At 43.5% G+C, this 16,951-nt stretch overlaps 1 protein-coding gene across 4 annotated transcripts in view; it reads right to left on the bottom strand.

Moving 5' to 3' along the window:
- The window catches only part of SETD9 (SET domain containing 9), a 60,768-nt gene extending 50,238 nt beyond the window's left edge, over positions 1 to 10,530 (bottom strand). The window contains exon 1 of one of the 4 annotated variants that reach the window (XM_063962615.1): positions 10,306 to 10,530. In XM_063962615.1, the coding sequence (XP_063818685.1) occupies positions 10,306 to 10,469 (164 nt within the window). In that variant the 5' untranslated portion in view covers positions 10,470 to 10,530. Of the gene's footprint in view, positions 1 to 10,192; positions 10,286 to 10,305 lie in introns of those variants that run through there. The other 3 variants (XM_063962604.1, XM_063962593.1, XM_063962624.1) reach the window with 3 other exon arrangements.
- Between the last annotated feature and the right edge of the window lie 6,421 nt (positions 10,531 to 16,951).

Genomic DNA, 16,951 nt, shown 5'->3' with positions numbered 1-16,951 from the left:
TGTTATGACAGTCAGGAAAGCGTGCTTCTCTGCACATCATTGTTATGACAGTCAGGAAAGCGTGCTTCTCGGCACATTACTGTTATGACAGTCAGGAAAGCGTGCTTCTCTGCACATCATTGTTATGACAGACAGGAAAGCGTGCTTCTCTGCACATTACTGTTATGACAGTCAGGAAAGTGCGCTTCTCTGCACATTATTGTTATGACAGTCAGGAAAGCGTGCTTCTCGGCACATTATTGTTATGACAGTCAAGAAAGCGTGCTTCTCTGCACATTATTGTTATGACAGTCAGGAAAGCGTGCTTCTCTGCACATCACTGTTATGACAGTCAGGAAAGCGTGCTTCTCTGCACATTACTGTTATGACAGTCAGGAAAGCGTGCTTCTCGGCACATTATTGTTATGACAGTCAGGAAAGCGTGCTTCTCTGCACATTATTGTTATGACAGTCAGGAAAGCGTGCTTCTCGGCACATTATTGTTATGACAGTCAGGAAAGCGTGCTTCTCTGCACATTATTGTTATGACAGTCAGGAAAGCGTGCATCTCGGCACATTATTGTTATGACAGTCAGGAAAGCGTGCTTCACGGCACATTATTGTTATGACAGCCAGGAAAGCGTGCTTCTCTGCACATTATTGTTATGACAGTCAGGAAAGAGTGTGTCAAAGTCAGAAAAATATCTCTATACACACTGCCATATTTGCACCTCACACTGGTCCGCGCTGCGCATGCGTGCGCTCTCCCGTGAAGGCGCATACCCGCTGTTGCGTGCACCCGCTGGTGCACGGTATGCGTATTTACGGTAGAGTTTGTGTAGTCGTAGCGTGCGACTCAATCGTTACATATTTTCACAAATAATGTATTTTGTAGATCATGGTCCCTTTGATAGATTCTGAAAGTTTGGTTAATATAGAATGTTTATGAACAGAGGAATCCCTCTTTGTTTGGTACGAAGGGTCAGATAGGAGTAATACAGTGGTGTTTAGTATCCATCGGAAGAATATTTAATTAGAAATATTCCGGTGTTGGTTTGAAGCAGATCAATCGCTCGTGCGAATAGTTATGGACATAAGAAGTTTATGAACATTTACTTTATTTGCACTTTATTACCCATGCGGCGGGAAACCCAGTTTCCCTCCCACCTGAGCAGTTGGAAATAGTCACAGCCCACCTGTATGAATCAACCTATGACCTTTTGTTATAATACGAAGCCGAATTCCTGTGTCCAATGAACAATGAGATTGTAGGGACCATTGAATTGTATTGTGTGTGGGGCATAAATAGCAGGCCGACCATATCCAACGGCACTCTCTTCAACGGTTCTCATTGCTGATAATCGGGAGCTGGATATCGAGGCGCATGCGATCGTTCCCCTTGTGCGTAAGTTCTCTCCGTAATCATATTGTCTTACTGTGAGCCATTTCTCTCTCTCCCTCTCCTCTCTTTCTCTCGTATTTTCCCTTGATTAGACTTAATTGTATTATATTGTATTTCCTGTGTAGTTATCTGGTTAGTTGGTTTATGTTATATTGTAGTGTATGCTTTGTACTGTGATTCTTTTTGCAAGTATAATAGTCATAATACACATAATAGGTTTCGGACCCTAAGCCCAGGTATCTGTGTATTCTTTTTAGTGTTAAATATTCCCTGAGCGTCGGTGACGCTCAAGCAGCTTTGTAGTTAATCAGGTTACACAAGGTTGCACTTACACTTTGTCTCTACACTAAGGTTTGCTGTGTATTTCATTGCTAAAGGTATAGATATAAAGGTTTAACGTTGTGAGCGTCTGCATCGCTGGTGATCTCCTCGTGGTCCCGAGCGCCGCTACGCTATAGCGAATCATTACGATAGTCAACAGCCAATAGTCTGCCTGCCTGTGATCACTTGGCCGTGAGTGAACGCGACGCCTGAGCGTCTCGATCACGGCTAAGCGATCGATACGCAACTTGCGTACCCTTACGGTACTTCTTACGTAGATAGCGTACAGTGTTCTAAGACCTCATATAGGGTTATATACACGATAAATATTTTGCTTTATCAATTGGCGGCTCGTCCTGTCCTTCACATATCTGCACTAGGTAGATCAGCAGACATTATCCCTCAGCAAAGGGCGGGAGGTTGTCTCGTAGTGCTGACGGGATAAGCGTCTGCTTCGCTTAGATAAAAGAGTGCTGAAGGAATCCGGGAACCGGAGGTAAGAACAAAACGCTAGTGTCTTTTAAAACTGTTTATTTTTCTGTCTTGCGTACACACGCACGCACACATATATATATCTGCATTTCTTTTTCTTTTTCATTTTCGTATATCACTCTCCTGTCTGCCAGTTTTATAGTTGAAAAAAGTGCTAAAAAAAGATTTGCCGTTATTTCATAGTTTAAGAGTAAAGGTAATATAGTTAAAAGATAGACAAACACACAGTTTTGCCTGGGAGATAAGGCGAAGTCAGTGTGTTGTGTGGTAGATGATCAAGGATCATCTACATTGATAAAAGTATAAATTGTGTTACAGTGGATCTTTGCTTTGCGTACACGTGTCCCTAACAAAAGACTTGTGTACGCAATCCAAAGGCAGACGCACGCAGCGTACATTACGCAACGGAGCGTCCGGTTACGCCCACGTAGCTCAAGTCACGATAAGTTGATTTTTAACGCAACGCGATAAGTAACGCAAAGCGGTAAATAGCGCCACAGGCATAAATAACGCAAGTCTATTTTTGGAAATCCAAAATTTAAATTAACAGATCCTGCTCCTAATTGGTAACACAGCTGGGCTAAAGAAAAATTTCTGCGCAGAAATAGAAATAGAAGCAAAAGTGTACATGTGATGAGTGAGTGTTTTTGTATTACATAAGTTTATATAACTTAAAGGTTGAACCACAAGAAAAGTCGAGTACTCGTGAGGTACACGCGTGTAAGTGACGTGCACGGTGGCTAGGGAGGCATCCTTGGTTAAACATAATATTTGAGCATTAGAGTATAGCGGACCAGTATAGAACAAGACCAGGAGGTCAGACCAGGAGGTCGTACAGAACAAGACCAGGAGGTCATAGTAGACCAGCAGGTCCAGGTACAGTAAACAGGGAAGTCCGCTATACAGTTCAGAGGCACAACACCAAAAGAAGGGTTGGTGCAAGACCCATATAGGCCGTACAAGCTCTGGCTGAAGGAATTCGCAGTCGTAAGTTTCGATTCCATTGGTCTTTCCGTACACAAGCTTAGTTGTTTGTGTACTGAACGACTGGACCGCACGTAATTGTGTACAGTAGTTAGTAATCTGACCTAGTACCATTAGAGTAAAGGGGTCACAAACGCTATTTGTACATTCTGACGTGATTTGTGTAATTTTTTATTTTTCAAGAAGGGAAGTTCGCTGGTCACTCAGGAACTATCTGACAAACCTCACCTTTACTGGAAAGAGTAAGTGTTCTGCGGATAACCCTCGCATGTTCCAGTAAACAACGGTTTTTATAGGTGCCCTGGGTCGAGTGCGCCAGCACCATATCGGTGTGATCAGGTCGCATTGGTCGGCGTGGGCGAGTGAGTGGGGTACTCGGTAAACCGCCACCGTCAGCCTATTGTGAACAATCTGGTTTTCTGTAAGGGTTCGCTGAAGACCTTGATATAGAGATCAGAGGTAGAGCAAGCAACGCCTGCAGAGTTATGGGGGCCAGTTGTTCAGGTAGGGGGCGATCAACCTCGGTTCGGGTTGATTCAGTGGTCCGACCAATTGGGTCGGCCAGGTATATCATGTGTGAGAAATATGGAAGTCACACAGAGGTTTTATGTGATGAATGGGAGAGAATGACGGTACAAGACCGGGAGAAATTCCCAAGAATAGGTAGCTTCAGCCCAGAGGTGTTACAAAATTTAAGGAGGAGGATATGTCTCATAAAATCAACAAAGAGACGAGTTCAGCATTATGATTATTTACAGTTGTGGCAACAGGAAGGTGAGATACAGAGAGGTTTGGCTCAGGCGGCAGGATCTGGCTCTAACAGAAAACTAATTGCCACGGCCCCGCCGCCACCATATATATCAGGAGAGAAGTTGATTACGGAGAAAGACGCACTAAGGTGTAACACAAAATCACTTAGTAACTGTGTAAATGTTAATGATAATGTTAACCCATTAACCCATGCAAGTATTAACCCGTGCAAGTTGTACCCTGTTTTGAACTTTCCTCAGGAGTGTGATCAAGAGGACGAAGCGACAACGATTTCAGCGCTCTCTCTAGCAGCCACCATAGCAGAGACCACAGTAGGCACAGCAACACCCACGAGACTAGTAAAGGCCCCTAGCGGAGGGATAGGTGAGGTCGTATCAACTGGTAAGTACGGCACCATGCATTATGCTGAAACTATTTCACCACAAGCTGTAGAATCTACACAGAATGAGGTTGTTAGAATTACTCCTGTTAGGGTAATAGCAGTTCCCAATGGGAAAACAGATGTATCAGGAGCCACTCCCATAAGGAACATTGCCATGTACAGCCCATTTTCCCGAATGGAATTAAGGACCATAGTGTCTGAATTCCCTGACCCTAGAAAAGATTTAGTTGCCAGCCAAAAATACATCAGAGACTTAGGAAACACTGTAGAGCCCAACAATAAAGACTGGCAGATATTGCTGAGAGCATGTTTACCCTCCAATGTCGACTCAGCTCAATTTTTAGCTGATTGTGGACTAGATCTGGATGTACCTCTTACAGATGTGTACAACAAAGATAACGTAAGAAGGATAAACTTACAGTTAAAGGAGCATTTCCCAGCAGTTGTTAAATGGAACAAAATATTTTCCATTAAACAAAAAGAGTCAGAAACAGCTGCAGAATATTTTCACCGGGCACTATTAGAAATGGCAAAGTACACTGGTATAGAGGACATTAGGACAAATCCAAACCATCGAGAAGTAGCAGTATCTGTACTAATGGATGGTTTGAAGGAAACATTAAAGGCAAGGGTACAGACCACGCAACCATGTTGGCGAGGTCTGTCAGTGTCCACTTTGAGAGAGGCTGCTATTGATCACGACCGAAACATCACCAGACACAGGGAGTCGCAGAGTGATAAGCTAATGTCGGTAAGTATACAGGCGCTGACCACAAAGCAGCCTGCGTATGTACCATCCAACCCTGTGGGTAAGTCAACTATGATAACATGTTATTCTTGTCAAAGACAGGGACACTATGCACGAGACTGTAGAGCGAAAAATTCGCAAAGATCATACCAACCCCCTAGACAACGACACGACACACGACATTGGGAGCAAGGTCCGCAGAAACGGAGTTATGAGCTACATACAGGGGAAACAAAAAGATATCCCCAAACAGAGACTGGCATGCCTCTGGTAGTTCCCAACTATCTCCCTCACAAATAGTTGCTGCCAGCGGGATTCAGGGAGGTCACCATACCCAATAGGGGTGTGGCCATACCTGTAATCTGCAGCCAGTGAAATTGATTGCCAACCTTGAAAGTGAACCCGAGGTCGCAATTAATGTAGCTGGTAAAACTTTAAACTTTCTTGTAGACACAGGGGCGGCCAAGTCAGTGATAAATTCGACAGTGGGCATGAGAACCACTGGTAGGACAATTCCAGCCATGGGAGTAACAGGAGTAGTCCAGCACTACCCTGTTAGCAAACCAGCCGAGATTACAATAGGGCCTTTGCATACCAAGCATTCCTTTTTGCTGGCTGCATCGGCACCAACCAATCTCCTGGGAAGAGACTTACTGTGTAAAATGGGGTGCGTCATTTATTGTACTCCTGAAGGTGTATTCTTGGACATACCTGAGAATCACGCTCAGGAAGTGCGAGACATGTTAGACTCCCCATCAAAATTAATGTCACATACCATTATGACAAATAGGAATCCATCCCAAGTAGAAGAAATGACATCTCAGATACCAGAGTCACTTTGGACAAAAGACGGACAGGACACTGGATTAATGGCAAACGTAGCTCCAGTAGTTGTGCAAGTAAAAGATGGTAGGATAGCTCCAAAAATCCCACAGTATCCTCTGAAGCCAGAGGTGGAGTTAGGAGTTTACCCAGTAATAGAGCGCTTGCTACAACAGGGCATTCTGGTAAGAACGTCCAGCACTGCCAATAGTCCCATCTTCCCTGTTAAAAAGAGTGGGGGGAGGGGTTACAGGCTAGTGCAGGATCTAAGGGGGATTAACAAAATAGTTGAGAGTCAGTTCCCCGTAGTGCCAAATCCAGCTGTCATCCTAATGCAAATCCCTCCCACTGCCAAATTTTTCACTGTTATTGACCTCTGCTCCGCTTTCTTTTCGGTACCTCTGCACCCTGACAGCCAATATTTGTTTGCATTCACATACAGAGGAGTCCAATATACGTGGACTCGACTACCCCAAGGTTTCATAGATAGTCCAAGTATATTTTCCCAGGCTTTGCATGATTGTTTACAGTCTTTCCAACCAGACAGTGGATCAGTATTGATACAGTATGTGGACGATTTATTACTGTGTTCAGATTCACTGGAAGCATCTCTGAAGGATACGAAACAGCTCCTGTTTCATCTTTCAGACACCGGACACAAGGTGTCCAAAGACAAGTTGCAATTATGCCAAACTAAGGTAAAATATTTGGGACACTGTCTAACACAAGGACTGAGACACCTGACCGCTGATAGAATCCAAGCAATTAGAGACATGACCCTGCCACAAACCCAGCAACAGATCAGAACGTTTTTAGGAATGTGTGGGTATTGCCGCAATTGGATCCCAGGGTTTTCCATTTTAGCGTTACCCTTGCAGGAAATGGTCTCCTCAAACAAACCTGATAGGATCTCGCATACAGACGAGTCCGAAACAGCATTTGAGAGACTCAAACAGTGCCTAACGCAGGCACCAGCACTAGGTATGCCAGACTATGGGAAACCCTTTGAACTATACGGAACAGAAAGTGCTGGTTGCGCGGCAGGCGTACTAACCCAAAAACACGGTGATGCCAGCAGGCCAGTTGCATACTACAGCGCTCAGCTAGATACGGTAGCGCGATCCCTCCCCACTTGCTTGCGAAGCGTGGCTGCAATAGCATTGCTAGTGACAAAAAGCGAAGATGTCGTGCTAGGCCACAACCTCACAATCCATACACCACATGCAGTGTCAGCCTTATTGAATTCTGCCCAAACCAGACACGTCTCATCAGCGAGGTTTACAAGATGGGAATTAGCACTAATGGCCCCCGTAAACATCACCATAAGGAGATGCAGTGCATTAAATCCTGCAACATATCTCCCAGGTGTGCCTGGTCAGGCACAAAGGGTGGAAGGTGAGAGTGATGGGGAAGGAGGATTTAATACAAAGGAAGATACACATGATTGTATGGAATATTTGACCCAAAATTTTACCGCAAGGCCTGACATCAGTGACAACCCACTGAAAGATGCAGAACTCACGTTCTACACGGACGGTAGTTGTCACAGACAGTCAGACTCGGGAGACTTGTGTACTGGATACGCAGTCGTAGATGACCAAAACAGCGCAAAGAAGACGACTTTCAACTGATACCGAACAAAACTTCAACCGACAGATGTACATTAACCTGACATAGAATACCACCGCATTTACCGTAATTATGTCTTTTCTTCATTTCTACAACCCTCAGGTAATGACACACATAGTATAGGGAATACAGGCACAGATATCAGCAATCACATATTCCCCCATTCATGTATCATCAACTAAAATGTGCTCCCCATTTTGTTCAAAATCCGAAAAGAGCTCGGTAAAGTTTGACAGCCCATCCACAGACCCGTACCACGGGATAAGAAGGAATTCAAATGTATACTTCGCAATACCTCGAAGCTTGATTTACAACACGTACGGCACGATGATACATGACCCCCCCAAACATGGACTCATACACACATGCTTCTGCTATCACACTAGGTCATACCTTCTTCACACCTACTCCTCTCTTCTCCCTCACCCAACCATGGAAATGAATTAACCCCTGACATATATTTTTCTCCTTTTGAAATGTTTTAGAAGGTGGCAGTTATTATTGACTGCCAAAGGGTGGACTGTCAAAGTCAGAAAAATATCTCTATACACACTGCCATATTTGCACCTCACACTGGTCCGCGCTGCGCATGCGTGCGCTCTCCCGTGAAGGCGCATACCCGCTGTTGCGTGCACCCGCTGGTGCACGGTATGCGTATTTACGGTAGAGTTTGTGTAGTCGTAGCGTGCGACTCAATCGTTACATATTTTCACAAATAATGTATTTTGTAGATCATGGTCCCTTTGATAGATTCTGAAAGTTTGGTTAATATAGAATGTTTATGAACAGAGGAATCCCTCTTTGTTTGGTACGAAGGGTCAGATAGGAGTAATACAGTGGTGTTTAGTATCCATCGGAAGAATATTTAATTAGAAATATTCCGGTGTTGGTTTGAAGCAGATCAATCGCTCGTGCGAATAGTTATGGACATAAGAAGTTTATGAACATTTACTTTATTTGCACTTTATTACCCATGCGGCGGGAAACCCAGTTTCCCTCCCACCTGAGCAGTTGGAAATAGTCACAGCCCACCTGTATGAATCAACCTATGACCTTTTGTTATAATACGAAGCCGAATTCCTGTGTCCAATGAACAATGAGATTGTAGGGACCATTGAATTGTATTGTGTGTGGGGCATAAATAGCAGGCCGACCATATCCAACGGTTCTCATTGCTGATAATCGGGAGCTGGATATCGAGGCGCATGCGATCGTTCCCCTTGTGCGTAAGTTCTCTCCGTAATCATATTGTCTTACTGTGAGCCATTTCTCTCTCTCCCTCTCCTCTCTTTCTCTCGTATTTTCCCTTGATTAGACTTAATTGTATTATATTGTATTTCCTGTGTAGTTATCTGGTTAGTTGGTTTATGTTATATTGTAGTGTATGCTTTGTACTGTGATTCTTTTTGCAAGTATAATAGTCATAATACACATAATAGGTTTCGGACCCTAAGCCCAGGTATCTGTGTATTCTTTTTAGTGTTAAATATTCCCTGAGCGTCGGTGACGCTCAAGCAGCTTTGTAGTTAATCAGGTTACACAAGGTTGCACTTACACTTTGTCTCTACACTAAGGTTTGCTGTGTATTTCATTGCTAAAGGTATAGATATAAAGGTTTAACGTTGTGAGCATCTGCATCGCTGGTGATCTCCTCGTGGTCCCGAGCGCCGCTACGCTATAGCGAATCATTACGATAGTCAACAGCCAATAGTCTGCCTGCCTGTGATCACTTGGCCGTGAGTGAACGTGACGCCTGAGCGTCTCGATCACGGCTAAGCGATCGATACGCAACTTGCGTACCCTTACGGTACTTCTTACGTAGATAGCGTACAGTGTTCTAAGACCTCATATAGGGTTATATACACGATAAATATTTAGCTTTATCAAGTGCTTCTCTGCACATTATTGTAATGAGTCAGGAAAGCGTGCTTCTCTGCACATTATTGTATGACAGTCAGGAAAGCGTGCTTCTCTGCACATTATTGTATGACAGTCAGGAAAGCGTGCTTCTCTGCACATTATTGTAATGACAGTCAGGAAAGCGTGCTTCTCTGCACATTATTGTAATGACAGTCAGGAAAGCGTGCTTCTCTGCACATTATTGTAATGACAGTCAGGAAAGCGTGCTTCTCTGCACATCATTGTTATGACAGTCAGGAAAGCGTGTTTCTCGGTCCACTATTGTTATGACAGTCAGGAAAGTGTGCTTCTTGGCACATTATTTGCAATGTAACAGCCACACTCAAACGTTCAATAGCGTCACAAAATAACAATAGGCCAGACGTCCACTCGATATCACACATAAATGGGAATAGATTTGAAAAGAAACGGGAGATTTGTCAACACGGAGAGTGATAACTTGGAGAGATAAACTACTAACCAATCAGCTCCTAACTGTCATTTTTCAAACACATCCTATAAGATGACAGAAGCTGATTGGGTGGTACATTATCTCTCTCCAAACTTTGTTACATCTTGATACATCTCCTCCACAGTTCGGAGAGCAGAAGCCCAGAGCTATACTACAGTTACTATTCCACAGCTGATTATGGGTGACTTTGTACAAACAACTGTTAGTAAATCTGCCCCTTGATTTCTGATCCAATTTAATAAATAATATAACTATACTCCAAACCCAATGCATTACCCTGATTTATGTTACCTTTTGTACATTGCACTGATTGTATATCTGTATTGCCCCTGCCTGGCATTGCACTGTATTATGTATTGTCATCTCATTTCAATCAGAAGTAAGTGTGTGCTCAGGAAACAGACCTGCGGCTTCGAGACAGGTTTAGTGCAACCCAAGGAACGAAGCGATACTTGTACGATCTCCACCGGGCGAGTAGTGACCGCAACACCGAGGCAGGGGAGGGCATGACTACTGGGGGAGATGGCACGGAGAGCGGCCATGGGCAGAGGAAAGAGGCGACACACATTCACTGGAGGCGGGGCTGATGGAAGAGACGTCACATACAGGGCGGGATCGAGCAAAGGGGAGGAGGCGGAGCAAAGGGAGGAGGAGGAGGAGGTGGGATTGGGAAAGAGACAGTGATGTCATATGTCAGAGCGCTAGAATATTACAGGGTATATATGTATGACGTGTATATTGGGAGAATCCTGGGACAGGCGCTGTCCCTTTACTTCCCTCAGAAGTCGGCCCCTGGCAATCCGGCCAGAAAAGCGAGAAAAGCCTGGTGCACATTATCGCAAACGACAGTCTTGCTGATGTTTCTCTTCCTCCCGAGACATTGCCGGTACACACTGCACGATGTCATTGTGACTCTGTATGTGTATATATATATATATATATATATATATATATATATATATATATATATATATATATATATATATATATATATATATATATATATATATATATATATATATATATATATACTTTCATGTAGCTGTAATCTTTTTTTATATAAGGCGTCTTGCAAGATTATTAAGAATACGCTTACTAGAGCATAGAAGGAATATATTGAAGAAAATTATACAACATAGCGTCTCAAGACATTTTAGTGAAATTCATCATGGTGATCAAAAAACATTGACACTTACAGCTTTAGGGTGCTGATGGACATCGGAAGCAAACCATCATATGATGGCTATGCTTCCGCCATTGAAACTGTCGATGCGATCGTTAGTAACCATTGCATCAAAAGTATTTGATGGTGAAAACTATATGACTTGCGCATGCGCTAAAGGGCCAGTACTCCTCTACCCTCATCAATGGGGTCAGCCTGCTCAGTGATACCAGCCTACAATGCAGGTTGCATGTGATATATATATATATATATATATATATATATATATATATATATATATATATATATATACCAATCGCAATGCAAAGAGGCACTCCTGGACTTCCAAATAGGTGAAACAAATGTGGTGATTTAATTCAACGTTTCGGGGAACTGCCCCCCGTCATCAGGACACACACACACACACACACACACACACACACACACACACACACACACACACACACACACACACACACACACACACACACACACACACACACACACACACACACACACACACACGTGTGTGTCCTGATGACGGGGGGCAGTTCCCCGAAACGTTGGATTAAATCACATTTGTTTCACCTATTTGGAAGTCCAGGAGTGCCTCTTTGCATTGCGATTGGTATCTAGGGATCTGAATGACCCATAGGAGAGCACCTTGGCCAAGTATTCATAAGCTATCCAGGGAGTGCCGGCTGTTGGAATATGTTTTATATATATATATATATATATATATATATACACACACACACTGTTCCAGCGCTGGGATTACACTCTGTATACCCTACTTCATTACTGGGCATTGTGTGTGTATAATATACTGATAATGTCAATTATTATCTTCAAACATAAAGCTATACACTATTTCCGTGGAGCCGCTATGGCCGCTAGACCACGTGCTACGCACTTTGTACGCTATTTGCGTACAGAGTCCCGCACGTGGTACGCACTTGGCGTACACACGCTGCGCTGAGTGTACGGAATACACACAGCGGGCGCACACAGTTGATAACCTTTAAACCTTGTTAATAAAATACAGTAAGAATATGCTTATACTCTAAACCTTAGTAGTCAAATACTGTAATGATTTAACGCTTAAAAACCTTAACAATGTGTATGCTGTTTGAGCGATTGAGACGCTAAGAGAGCCCTTTGCAGGAAAGTGAAAACACAACAGCGGGTTTGGTTAAAACCACAGCAGCTCTAACACTGCCGTGGATTATTCAGAGAAAAAGGGGAAAACAGTACAAGTTATACACTACAAGCTAACACAGAAATCTAACAGAATAACAGAGAATAAGACGAACAATGGCTACAGAGAATATACATACGTGGGGAATCTTTCGCAAGCACGACCTGGAATCCAGTCCTCAGCTATTCAGGTAGAAAGCCTTCAGAGACATGAGGCTGGCCAGGCAACAGTGGTCTTTATATACACAACATACATTCACAATACAATGGTACCTGTAATCTCATTGTTCATTGGACACAGGGATGTGTCTCTACATTACAGCAAAGGTCATAGGTGGATTTGAACAGGTGGGCTGTGTCTTTCCCCAACTGCTCTGGTGGGAGGTATCCTCAGGATTCCCGCCGCATGTGTAATTTACAGCAAATACAGTTAATGTTCATAATCTACTTCTGTACATAACTATACGCAGGAGCGAGCGATCCTTTCCTAACTCACATCGGAATGTTACCCTTAAAATACCCTACAGCTGGATACTAGACACCACCTTTCAACCTTTATCTGACCCTTCCTATCATGCAAAGAGGAATCTCTCTGTCCAGGAACAGTTTAAACTAATCATACTCGCTGACATGGTCTAGGGGAATATTATCTACAAAATGCACTATTTGGGTTAAATATGCTACGATCGAGTCGCACGCTACACGCTCACAAACTCCGCCGTAAATACACATCTTATGCGCACGAGACGCTGAAGCGTCCCCTACGCAACTTGCGGGTATGTGTACGCACGGGGGAACAGGTGCACGAGCAGCGTGCATGTGCATGAGGGGTTAGTACAAGGGGTATGCATCATGATATTTTTCGACTTTGACAGTCCACCCTTTGGCAGTCAACAATAACTGCCACTATCTAAACAATTAAGCAGAAAAATATATAATACAATGAAATACCTATAAATGATTGGGTGGAGGGAGGAGAGGAGAAGGTGGGAAATGTATGACCTAGTGGGATAGTAAAAGGATGTATGTATGAAATTCATGTCTGAGGGGTCATGTATCATCGTGCCGTACATGTTCTAGATAAGCTTCGAGGTATTGCGAAGTATACATTAAATCCTTCTTATCCCGTATTAAGGGTCTGTAATTGGGCTAACAAACACTACCGAGCTCTTTTCGGCTTCTTGTTCCAACAAATGGGGTGCACATTAGTTGATGATACATGGGGGGGGGGGATATGTGAGTGCTAATATATATACCTATATCACCTGTTGACTATGTGTGTCACTACCTGAAGATCGTAGAGATGAAGATAAGAAACATATGTTATAAATACATTCATATGATAATGTGTGTAGTTGTCCTTGGATGTCTGTTGAAGTCTTGTCCGGATAGGTGTATCTTTGCTGTGGGTGATAAGCAAAGTTTTTCAAGTGTCCATAGACAGTTAAAGTCTCTAAAGTGTCTCGCAAAGTCTGTGAAAAAGTTAATCAAAGGTCTGTAGAAATGTTCATCAAAGGTCTGTAGAAATGTGCATCAAAATCTTCTTCCGAGTGGATGTCTTTTTACCTTGGAGAAAAACAAAGGAGAAACGGGTGAAAGAAACGGACCGTGGAATCACGTCTTATCACAACATTGTCTCGATTGATGGGTCATAAATTAAACCAGTTGTTGTAACAATGCCTTCGCTCCTCAAACTCATCACTCTGGTACTGCGCTTGCAATGCATTAAAATCCGAACACATCTAAATATCAAACCAATCATTATGACAACTCCCAGGATACAAAGGAGAAATTTCCCTACATTCACGATAACATTTTGACCCATTCTCCTAAACCTGAGAACCAATTGCGTGGGTTCAACCATGAAACCCAGACGGTCAGTTCATTACTCACAGCAGTAAGGGTAAGGTTGTGTCTCCTTCGGAACTCCCACTTCAATTGCAAGATATCGTCCATCTTTTGATCTATGACCTCGGTTGGGTTATCAGTGCTGTTTGTGATATATGTACAGCACTTCACACCATACTGAGTTGCTAGGGTGACACAATACCCGCCTGTCACCGCTGTGATGTAATTGAGAACCATCCTGTGCTGGATCAGTTCCGTTTTGTAAGCTTGCAACTCCCTCCCAGTATACCTGAAGGTGTCATCATACATCTCGGTGATATTGTCTATCAGGTTCGCTAGCGCATTAATATACCTAAAATTTATAACTCCTCTGGCGGTATGGGTGATATCTAACGCAAGTAGGAATTGAATCCCCGTGGATTCGTGGATCAACTCAGAGGCTGCGTGCTCTGTCCTATCTATAAGGTGTCTCTTAACAATGTGTTCGTAGTGAGTGTGAGTGTAAGGAGCTTGAGCATTGCGGTGAACGTCTTTCATCTTATCATCATTACTTCTGGCAACACTCTTCCAATGTAACACAATCCCTCTGAGTTTGGGGCAACCCATTTATACGCCTTCCTCCCACATATGAAATATGCATCATCGGGGAGGACATATGGGACAGAATATGACATCACCATATTGCAAACCTTCCAGGTGAAAAATCCTATTCCTAACTCTCTCATCTGTTCAGTACACGTATCAGGCTGTATGATATGCGCACAGTATCCAGGTGATACTTCTCCAACCCGCATTGTCCTACTTTCTAGAGTATACCTATACCGAAAATATCTCCCACCGTTGGCTATTTGGCGTATAAGTTCTGAGTCTACGGGCATTCTATCGGCTCTGTGTGAAAATGCCATGGTTTGGTTGTTCCATGTCACTTCCCAATTTCCCGGCTTTCGGGGATTGGAAATGTTAAAACATACTAAGGACCTATCCACATGATATTGGTGGAGCTTCAAACTAGGAGGCCTAGAAATATTAAATTTCTTGTCCACCGGTCTCCCACCCCTTAATTCAAGTACCTCACCTATTGTTAAAGAGTATGGCACTAGTCCTGACTTGCTATGACCTTGAAGTACTTGTGAGCACACCCAGCATTCCGTTTGGTTTTAAACCTTACCCACTAATGAGTGATAGTCACTCAATGGATGACGGTCCGTGTTGATATTAAGGCTGGACTGACATCTCTGGATGCACCCGTCCTCAACTATGTTTTCACAATTCCTACAGATACAATTCTATTCAGCTAACAATCCTTCACAATGTCTCCTAGTGTCATGACTACCAGATCGTTTTCTGATACTCGCCTTTGCTCGGTGATTGTGTTGCTCTTGGAATTCTACGAATCCGTCCTTGTCATCAGAACCCATTCCAGATCCTTTCTCGATCTCTCTGGTACTCTCACCGAAATAGACTGCTCTGGTCAACAACAGGGTCAACAGGAAAACCCGGAATGCAGTCTCTTGGGGCAAGTCCATCTTGCAGGAGGAGAAAGAAAGAGTGGTAATGGGAGGTAAAGAAAATAATTAGAAGGGAAAGAAAACTGGTGCAACAACCGCCTCTGATCTTGTAGTTCTCTGTGCTCAGGTGCCGTGACAACAGTCCTGCCTCTCAACTTTCTCGGAACAGGCACTCCAGTGATATGGTTTCCTCTATACTCTGCTCTTTGTCACGGGCTTTCTCTGGGTCAGCGACCTTCTTACATTGGTCGAGTGGACCCAAGTCTCTCTTTCGGCAACCTTCAATGCTGTCGTGCTGGTCAGTAAGACTTGGTACGGTCCTTCCCACCGGTCAATCATGCAACTTGAGCGTAGAAAATTTCGAATCATTACATAATCCCCAGGTTCAATGTCATGACAATTACTGTCTAGCAGATCAGGAATCACTAGCTTTAGATTGCTGTTTTGATTCCTCAACTGCTTGCTCATCTTAACCAAATACTTTACAGTTACTTCATTGTTGCATTTCAAATCATCCTGGGGGTCAATCATTACATGGGGTTATCGACCAAAAAGAATCTCAAAGGGTGACAGGTTAAGAGGGGACCTGGGAGTGGTTCTGATGCTGTACAATACAAGTGGCAAAGCTTCTGGCCACAACAATCCAGTTTCAGCCATCACTTTGCTCAACTTGTTCTTAATAGTGCTGTTTACTCTTTCCACTTTCGCACTCGCCTGTGGGTGGTACGGAGTATGCAGCTTACTATTAATTCCCATTAATTTGCACATTACCTGAAAGACTTCACCTGTAAAATGGGTACCCCTATCACTTTCAATTATCCTAGGGATACCATACCTGCACACAAATTCCTGCACAATTTTCTTTGCAGTAAACACAGCAGTATTTGTGGCAGCGGGGAACGCTTCTACCCAATTTGAAAACACATCAATACAAACCAACACATACTTTAAGTTTCTACAGGGTGGTAATTGTATGAAATCAATTTGTATTACCTGGCAAGGGCCGTCTGTTGGCGGGATATGGGATGGTTCTGTTGGTATTGCCTTTCCAATATTCTTCCTCAAGCAGGTGAGGCATGTCATTGCTCTCTTACCCGCATGAGAAGAGAATCCTGGCGCGCACCAGTAGGCTCTTACCAACTTGCACATACCTTCTTTGCCCAGATGAGTCAGACCATGTGCCGCCTCAGCTAAACTTGGAAGGTATGCTCTGGGTGCCACTGGCTTACCCTGTCCATCTGTCCAGAGTCCTGAGGACTCCTGGCCATATCCTTTTGACCTCCAGACTGCCTTTTCCTGTGGGGAACACAAATTTTGCATTTCACTCAATTTCTG

The sequence above is a fragment of the Pseudophryne corroboree genome, chromosome 1, assembly GCF_028390025.1.
Source record: "Pseudophryne corroboree isolate aPseCor3 chromosome 1, aPseCor3.hap2, whole genome shotgun sequence".
NCBI classification, from domain to species: domain Eukaryota; kingdom Metazoa; phylum Chordata; class Amphibia; order Anura; family Myobatrachidae; genus Pseudophryne; species Pseudophryne corroboree.
This window is presented reverse-complemented; position numbering and strand designations above follow the sequence as displayed.